General features: G+C 52.4%; 1 protein-coding gene across 1 annotated transcript in view; it reads right to left on the bottom strand.

Annotated features, from left to right (window-relative positions):
* Positions 1-4,121: 4,121 nt before the first annotated feature.
* prkcea (protein kinase C, epsilon a) overlaps positions 4,122-9,581 on the bottom strand; it is a 5,696-nt gene continuing 236 nt past the window's right edge. The window contains 12 exon segments of the mRNA XM_068754818.1: positions 4,122-4,271; positions 5,095-5,241; positions 5,517-5,705; positions 5,826-5,964; positions 6,029-6,183; positions 6,259-6,432; positions 6,671-6,882; positions 7,387-7,444; positions 7,446-7,490; positions 7,578-7,720; positions 7,867-7,996; positions 9,375-9,464. Coding sequence (XP_068610919.1) covers positions 4,122-4,271; positions 5,095-5,241; positions 5,517-5,705; positions 5,826-5,964; positions 6,029-6,183; positions 6,259-6,432; positions 6,671-6,882; positions 7,387-7,444; positions 7,446-7,490; positions 7,578-7,720; positions 7,867-7,996; positions 9,375-9,464 — 1,632 coding nt within the window.

Here is a 9,581-nt window from a genome sequence, read left to right as displayed (position 1 = left end):
GTCTGAATATAACGGTGTAAGCGGGCTAATAGTAGTAATAACAAGGCAACTAAACAACAAGGACAGCGGGGGGGGGGGGGCGACTACGAGAGAGCGGGAGGTAGAATGCGAGACTCAGCAGCTCCTCACCGTGTCCCGTCCTCGGGCCGAGTGGGGGGGTGACATCCTGGGTCGGGTTACTTTAAAAGGAAGCGCGAGCCAAGTAGCGGGGGGCGGGAAGCGCGCGCGGAAGAAGAGGAGGGCCGACGGAGGCGCGCGCCCATTTGGGAGTTTGACCCGTGCAACATGGAAAAGATTAGCCGGAAGAAACACAACACAGGCTATATAGTTAAATCTAATACAAATTACTATGATTAACCTAACAAACAGGAACATTAAAGGAAGACAGACACTAGTTAAGTTCTCCCCGTTAATTAGAGACGTGTTGAGGGCGGGGCCATACTGAAAGGAGTAGTTACGTCACTGTGATTTGAGCTGTGGCCTTTGTGATCCACTTTGATCAAAGGCCTGCCGTCGTCCTGATCTGTTCAGGAAGTTGGCACCATTCATGCAGATCCACGAAGTAGATGTTGAGATATTTGTTTAGATACCTGAGATGTTTGCACCTGGAAACCAAGTGGAGGAATTAATGGCAGAAAGATCCAGAGAGTCCGTGTTGCACATTCAGTATTAAAGACACTGCATATTTCACATTAAGTGATAAATATCAGCGCTCACTGTCCATTCTCAAGAGTACACGGTGTTTAATGCGAATAAAAGACTGTTAGCAAGCCAATACTCTGAAATAAGAGGGATAGCATGTCAATTAGCATACCTGCTAAACATAAGCAGGGTAGCTTAGCGAGACAGAGAGAGAAATAGCCTCATAGAGTCACTAGCAGCTCTTCTGTAAGTTCATTTATTACATTATTTATTTATTGACTATTGTCAGCCGCTGCACAAAGGTTCTGACCCGAGCACCCACTTGTGGACTCTGCACAGGAGATAAGATTAGAATCCGCTCCAGCGCTATAAGAATCAATCAGCTGAAGCAGCGGTACGTAGCACATTGCTACCGCAGGTTGAAAAAAGCTAATTTATCTAAGCTCGTTTAGACATCTGATAAATAGGTGCGTGTAAATGTGCCCAACATCCTGTATTCATCACACAGATGTCAGCTGGACAAAGTAAAGATCATTCATCACATTAATCAGTTAAACGAAGCCGAGGCATCGTTCAACTGATGCCGCTAATAGCTTAATTATCTTAAATAGAGCCCCGTGGCTTTTGTCCTTTAAAAGTGAACGAACCGGTTGTGAGCTGCGAGGAAACAATTACTAAGAAAAGTCAAAGGAAGTGGAAAGGCCCTTTTTTCATGTCTCATGATTATTATTAAGAGTTGTCAGATTAATTGATAACCCAAAGAGACAATAATTAAAATATCTGCATGAAGGCCTTTTGGATCTCCCTTCCTGCTTATCGTCGGTGCGTTCATCCTTGCTTTGACACACACACACACACACACACACACTGATTCGTCATGGTTTCAAAGACCACTGCCTTTTCATTGGCCCAGAGCCTGACAACACCCCTCCACCCACAGCGGCGTGAGCGGGTGAGGAGGGGAGGGTAAAGACGAGGGGTCAAACCGAGGCCTGCTCGTATACCGAGGTCGCCAACAACAACTGCCAGGGTCACCTTGAAACCGGCGCGTCCACAACCGGTGAATCCGACACGCTGTCGTCAGCACGCGTGGCCGGACGGCGAGTTATGGGGCGTTTGAGTGGCACCGAGGACAAAAGAATAACTGTCTTGAAATTCATTATCAGCTTCATGGGTGAGGGTCAGGCGGTTGGAAGGGAATGCTCCCATTCGTTAAGCACAGATAGAATTTATTTATTTATTTGAGGTTTAGTTAAAGATGCAGAATATATTCCAAACCAGATTTTATTTGAGATACAACTTTATTAATCCCGAAGGAAGTTGATGGAAATACTTGTTTCATGTGTAAGACTTGTTTTATGTGCATGTACTTTTACTTTTAAATAATCAGAATGGATTACCGCAGTCACTGTAAAACTACAAACAGGTAAATGGGTGGAGGACCGTGTCTGCAGGTGTGTGCCCTACAGCGGAACACTAGGTGGCAGCACAGCGCCGCCTTTATTCTGTTACGCGGGGACTGCGTCAGAATGAGGCTGAGAATAAAAACTCTGTTTACTTTTGGAAAATCGTCATTAGAACACGATAAAACACAAACCGCACCGGATGCGAGATGTTTAAAACGCTTATTATCATTTTTGCTTGCAAAGCTGCGGCTTTGACTTCAGTTTGCGCGCGTCTCTGCGTAACGAGCGTGTGAGGGCCGCGCGTTATGTCCGAGCGCGTCCGTCAGACTATAACGAGGTCTCCGGTTCCCCTCCGTGATCCTGCCGCGCATCCAAACGGTCACACGTGCAGCTTCACCTTCTCTTCTCCTAGTTGGCCGTCATCGTCTCTATCACGGCGATTAGAGATGCCAAATATCACAAGGCGGGTGTGGGGGGGCTCCTCGTGCGCGCGCCTCATCCACAGGCCTTTACGCGTAAAGACAAGGACGGCAGCCCAGTCAAAGCATCATCCGCCCCGTTCCCCTTCCTCAAAATGTTAAATATATATATATATAAACCCAAGGAGAGACATCAGAGGAGTCCGGGGTGATGAAGACAGCTCAGTGTTTATTGGAATCAGACCAGACGGGACTAGCCCGGCTGTTGCACTACATTTTGGCACAGAGTAAGATAGTGTGACCAGGAACAGCCCTACGCCTGGGTGCACGAAGCTTCACTACACACGGACTCTACTGCGCACGGAGCAGCCGGCTCGCCTCCAGACCACAACACAGACAACAGGCCTTCTGTGTGTGTGTGTGTGTGTGTGTGCGTGTGTGCATGTGTGTGTGTGTGTCTGTAAGAAAGACAGCGAGAAGAAAGAGGAGAGAGTCTGAACGTGGTGTCGTGTCTGGGTGAAATAAGAGGTAATTCAGCTGCTGGTCGTCCCCCCCCCCCCCCCCCCACGTCTTTTCATTTCCGGCTGTAACAGACCTGTGATGGAATAGTTAGAGTATAATACACGAAGGTTTCCTCCAGATACACTTTACAATAATAATAATAATAATAATTAGTTTTAGAATAAAAAACAGAAAGACAAGCGAAAAGAAACAAAAGCCAGAGGCTGGGCGAGACGTGGGGGGGGGGGGGGGGGTGTGGAAACACTGATGGTAACTATAGAAACAGGAATGATGGAGAAAAAACGAATCACGCAAGAAGGGAGGAAATCAAATTCACACGTAGAAAGATGTACATTCACGCAGAAAACGGACGCCCACGGGCCGGCGGCACGGACACGGACGCCGCGAGGAGCAGATGGATGAGATAGCTGGAGTCCGGCTTTTGGACCCGGGCCGCCCCGCAACACCCGGCGCCACGTAATTAGTTCAATAGCCTGTAACACGTCAGCGTCGAGTGCAACACACACACCAGGATGAGAGCAAAAAAAAAAATTCAGTCAGACAATCCAACAAAATAAAACGATGAATTTACACATCGACCCGACCGAAACGTAAAATATATAGATCGTCGGGGTATTGCACAAAACGTATTTGGGCCCTAACCGGTCCACAACGAGGACAGTAATAACACAGGTAGGGTGCTTGTCCATGCGCACAACGCTCCTTCAATAGACAACACACCGACACGACACGGGCTATGTACAGGCCTCCCGCCGGCACCGGTCCACGGGCGTGTCGGCGAGAGAAGCAGTGTGTGTGTGTGTGTGTGTGTGTGTGTGTGTTTGGTTGTCTGAGCATGTGCAGCAAGTCGGGAGATTTTTGTCGATCGCGTCCCTGCGAGTAAAACCGGGGATTGTTTGATTGTGTGTGTGTGTGTGTGTGTGTGTGTGTGCGACAGCGTGTGCACGTGCGTATATTCATATTCATAGTCATATTTATGTTCATATTAAACCCAGGCAACGAGAAAAACACGACGCAAGTAAAGAACAACAACAACAACAACAACAACCGATAGCTTCAAAGTAAAAGGAGCGACGGCGTCTCCGGTAAAGGGATTTATCGTCAGCAGTGTGTGTGTGTGTGTGTGTGTGCGTTAGGTCTGCGTCTCCTCGGGGGCGCAGTAGGAGAAGTCTTTGAACTCCTCTTGGTTGATCTGTCGGACGATGGCCTCGTCGGTGGGGGTCAGCACCGGGTCCTCCTTGGTGAAGTCCTGGTCGAAGTTATTCACGTCTCGCTTGGTTTTCTGCACGCCCGCGCGCACACACACACACACACAGAGAGAGAGAGAGGAAGGCGACTTAGTGCTGTAAAAGTGATGTTAGAGCGCCACCGTCTGACCATTACTGTCATAACACACGCCGAGCTACACAAGTTTTTACTGAGATTTTGATTCTGAAATTCAATTTATTTTCTTTTATTGTGAAATTCTGCCCCACTTTTAATTTAACCTCACATCCGCTCAAGGACGTCCGATTTAATATGCTGAGCAGAAGCTGCAAAGATCCTGATTTAAAGCTCGACTTTCGTCTTTCGTAGAGGACGAAACGCCGTGTTCCTCTCGCAAAACCTAAATCAGAAGATGAAGATGGGAGAACGGGCCGCGTGCCAAAGAGGAGAACCATTAAATGAGGGAGGAGGTCCAGATGAAGGGCTGAGAACCCCCCCCGAGGGCAGCGTTCCTGACGGGGGGGTCCGGGCTGTCTTGTTGAGAATTGGATTAGAGTTATTAAAAGGGAGAGAACAAGTTCCGGGTGTCCTTCTGGATTTTTTTTAAAAACAGAAAATTTATATTATTTATGTTTGCTATAAAAAAAAAAAAAGTATCCTGGGAAATCAATACACCGATCAAGTTTATTTAATCATTTATTCCACTCAGATGCGTCTGAATCAGTCCGAAAATACAAAATAAAAGCATTTAATCAAGTTAATTTCAACAGATTTGCTTTAAATCAGGATGATTTCGGATCAAGAAACGGAATCTGGACGTAAACAACAACAACAACAACAGCTGATGCTGACGCGGTGAATGAAGTGTGTCCCTTTGTGTGTGTGTGTGTGTGTCTTACAATCCGGGGCTTGAAGGGCGGCTTGACCTTCCTCTGCTCCAGCAGCACCCAGTCGATCTCTCTGAAGAAGGCGTGGCTCTTGATGGCCTCCTCGCAGCCCTGGTTCACCACGCAGCCCAGACGCTTGGCCGAGTTCTTGGTCATGAACTGGCAACACAAAAAACACAAACCAACGTCACGGGGGGCACCTGTTAAAACACTCGGCGGAGGACGGGAAGCGTCCCGGCGCTAAGAATAGAGCCGGGGCATTAACGGCTCGCCGGACGCTGAAGACAAACAGCGATGAAGCCGCTCCAGCGGAGCGCCGGCGATATTTACGGTCGCTCATTTTGCTGCCTGCTCAGCATTAAGAGAGCACTTTGTGATCGGCTGGGCTTTTTACGATTGCATTAGGGGGGGGGGGGGGGGGGGGGCGATCCTACCGCTCTGAGGATGGACACGGCTTCCTTGCTGAGCCACACGGGGTAGAGGACGTCGTCGTGGAGGATCGACTCGAACAAGTCGTCCTCGTTGTCGGCTTCGAACGGGGGCTGCCCGGCCATCATCTCGTACATCAGCACCCCCAGGGCCCACCAGTCCACCGAGGCCCCGTACTCCAGCTCCTGCAGGATCTGGGTTCGACAACGTCACAAGATCGAAGACAGTTCAAAACGGGCCCGTCTAAAAAAAAAAAAGACATTTGGACCAAAAGTGTTTCTGACAAGGACCCCAAGGGGGGGGGGGGGGCGCACCTCAGGGGCGATGTAGTCCGGCGTGCCACAGAAGGTGGTGGTGGTCACCCCGTTCATGATGCCCTCCTTACACATCCCGAAGTCTGCCAGTTTGCAGTGACCCTCTGCGTCCAACAGGATGTTGTCCAGCTTCAGATCCCTGAGACAGACAAGAAGGTCCGGACCAATGCGACGGAATCCCCTCTGCGAGGGGCGGAGCTTACCTGTAGATGACGCCGTTGCGGTGCAGGAACATGAGGGCCGAGGTGACTTCGGCGGCGTAGAAGCGAGAGCGAGGCTCGTCGAACTTCCTGGAACGCTGAATCTGGAACATCAGGTCTCCTCCGTTCACGTATTCCATGACGAAAAACAAGCGGTCCTGCGAGAGGGACGGAGCGGGTAAGAGGCGGGAAGCCGAGGCGGGGTCGGCGCGGCGGTCCGGAGGCGGGCCCACCCGTGTCTGGAAGCAGCAGTACAGCTGGGTGAGGTAGGGGTGTCGGCGGGCCAGGGCCAGGATGCGCTTCTCGGTCATGGTGCAGTCCACGTCGTCGTCCTGCAGGATCACATCCTTCTTCAGGACCTTGACGGCGTAAACCTCCTCCGTTCCCTTCAGCTCCGCCAGCATCACCTGGGGAGGAGGAGGGGGGGGGGGGGAGGAGGAGGGGAAGGAGGAGGGGGAGGTGGGGAGGGGAGAGGGGGAGGAGGAGCAGAGAAGAGTTTTCAGGATTGTGCAGGAAAACGAAAAGAATTTTAAAAAGTAATGAAATAAATGAGCGGGAAACAAATAAAGACCCCGCCCCACACACACACACACACACACACACACACACACGCACGCACACACACGCACGCACGCACACACGCACCTTGCCGAAGCTGCCTTTGCCGAGAACCTTGATAAAGTTGAACTCCTTGAGGGTCCTCCTCTGGATCTGCCCGTTCTCCCTGGCTGTCGACGAGGAGGACAAAGAGGAGGAGGTGGTGGAGCAGGAGGAGGAAGAGGAGCAGGAGGCGGAGTGTTGGGGTCCCTGCTGGGCGAGTGACAGCACGTCCTGCAGGCGATCTAGTCCTGCCAAGTCTGTGGGCGTCGACAGAACAAGCGGATCAGGAACCGGCGGCGACGCATCTTTCGGGCTCATTTAGCAGAAATGTTGCTCATTATTTGTTGCCGATCGCTTCCAATAGTCACGATAATCACATCCTCTGTGAAAACCCGGGGATGACTCAGCATGTCCGAGCCGGCCGGTTGAAATCGGAGCAGCGAACGGCGGCGTTTGGCTCGCCGAAACAAAAAACGGGACCAAGATGAAGTTAACTTTTACTCCCTCGGCCTGCGGTGAGAGGACGGGCAACTGTGACAACCAAATGGCGTCGGTGGGCGGTGTGTGTGTGTGTGGGGGGGGGCTGTTCTTACATAACTCAAGTATTCTCTTAAACCGTAGGAACGTAGGAGCGATAATATTATCACTGAAATGGAAATGCGAGCACATTCAAAAACGTCCCGCTGAGAAGAAGGGCTTTGAACTGTCTGCCTGTTTGCGTCGGATGCGCGTCGGATGCGCGTCGGATGCGCGTCGGTTACCCTGCTGCGACGGGGAGGCGGGAACAGCCGGCTGGGCGAAGCTGTTCTCCTCGGCCTGGGGAGAGCTCGGGAGGCGACTGGGGAGGGTCCTGCCCTGGAGTCAACTAGAGAGGGAGAGACGACATCATGACCGCTCCCCCCCTTTCCTGGCCGCCGCCCACAGATCGGACGCAGCCCGCCCGGCGGGTTACCTTCCTCCTGCGCTGAGCCGTGTTGGAGATCTTATCGGGCGTGACTCCCAGGTCAGACAGGACCTTGGCGATCCCGCGGGCGTCCACGCCACAGTTGGGAGCGACGTTGGTCTCGCAGCGCCTGTGAACGTTCATCTTGCACACTGCAGAAACGCGCAGCGTTTTTAAAAAAACGGCGTCGCTAAATACAGACGACGCCCGTATGAAAGCCTGTGTGTCGCGTGTTTACGTCCATCTAAATGCGTCGGACGCGCGCGCGGCGTGAATTCCACGCCGCTCTTGAACGCACCTTTGCACTGCAGGCCCTGCCTCATGAGGCCCCACAGCAGGGAGCCGCAGTGATCACAGAAGGTGGGGACCTTGTAGTTGTGGATGTGGAACTTGTGGGGCATGTTGACGCTGAACCGCTGCGAACCCACCTACAGAGGGAGACACACGCACGCACGGCGCGCACACACACACACACACACACTGTGCTACCGTCCTACTTTCTCCCACCCTCCCTCCATTCCTCTCCTGAGTGTGTTCTAGATGTGGTTACTGCTGGAGTTCAATTACAGACAGGCTGTCTAGGGACAATGTGTGTGTGTGTGTGCGAGTGTGTGCGAGTGTGTGAGTGAAAGTGTGTGTCTTTGCGTGTCGGTACATTCGGCGACGGCTTAACGCGCCATTATTGGGATCACTTTGCTTTACATAATACATCATCCATCTGTCCCGGGGCGCGCGGGAGAGGAGACGAGGCATAGCGGCCGTCCAGTGGAAACACACACACGCACACACACGCACGGGCACGGACACACACACACACACGAACACACACACGGACGGAGATGCGGAAGAGGACGAACGCTGGAGGACAGATGGCGAAACAAGCAAATACCACAATACAACCGTGGCTCTGATCCGAGGCAGCGGGGGCGCGACCCTTGACCCCGGCACGGCGTCTTCTTCACAGACGAGGACGGCCAGCAGAGCGCCAAGCCCCCCCCCACGCTCACTTTTAATCAAGTTAAAACCTAACCCAAATCTAAACGGGACGTGTGTGCCGCGAAAAGAGAACCGGAAAAACCCCGACATCGCCAATCTGTCAGCTCGTTTCAGCGGATGAAGGGAGAGAAAGCAGGAAGCCAGAACGGAGAGAGGGAGGGGCCGCAGATGGGCAGATTAAGGATGGAGAGGAGGAAGGAGGAAGGAGGAGAAGAAGCCCTGGCACCAGAGGAGCTAAAAATACCTCCTCTTCCTCAGGTTCTCACCCTCCATCGCTCCGTCCCGCCTATCAGCGCACGCCGTTCGTTTTATCGGGACGAGCCGGCTGAACTCCGGCAGGAAGTTCAGGAGGAGGGAGGAGAGCGGGTCGCGAGGTCACGGCGGGCTATCCAATCAGTGAGGATTGGATGTGTGTGTGTGCGTGCGTGTGTGCGTGCGTGTAATCCACGGCTCAATCTCACCTCCTATTTTTAAGGCTGCGCTCCTCCGGTCTCCTGCTCCTCACGCAGATATAGATCTGTGCACGTCTATTTATAACAGGTGTGAAGATGCACAGGTGAAGCCCATCAGGCGCCTGGGCAGCACTCTGTAATATGAGTCGCTATGGCAACGGGGCCGCCCGTTTAGACCACGCAGAGTTTCTCCTGGCAGGTTCTGTTCTTTGTGAAACAATCAGGAGCTCCACACGTGTGTAAAGTTCAAAGCTATGATCAAAGCGAGACCGCTGGCAGAGGGAAGAAGCGCGTCACCGTTAAGCCCCGCCCTTCCAGGCGCATTACCGCCGGCTTGGCGGCGCACACGCGTTCACACCCGTGTGTGTGTGTGTGTGTTTTTACCTTCGGTGGACGAGCCGGACAGATCGATGACCACGTACACCTTCCCCTCTGGCTCCAGGTCGATCTGCAGAGAGAGGGGGAGGAAGGAGGGAAGGAAGGAAGGAAGGAAGGAAGGAAGGAGTGAATAACAGAAGAAGGATGCAAACAAACAAACAAACAGTCGTCAGCACGACGACGAGGA

Source organism: Brachionichthys hirsutus, chromosome 21 (genome assembly GCF_040956055.1).
Source record: "Brachionichthys hirsutus isolate HB-005 chromosome 21, CSIRO-AGI_Bhir_v1, whole genome shotgun sequence".
Lineage (NCBI taxonomy): Eukaryota > Metazoa > Chordata > Actinopteri > Lophiiformes > Brachionichthyidae > Brachionichthys > Brachionichthys hirsutus.
This window is presented reverse-complemented; position numbering and strand designations above follow the sequence as displayed.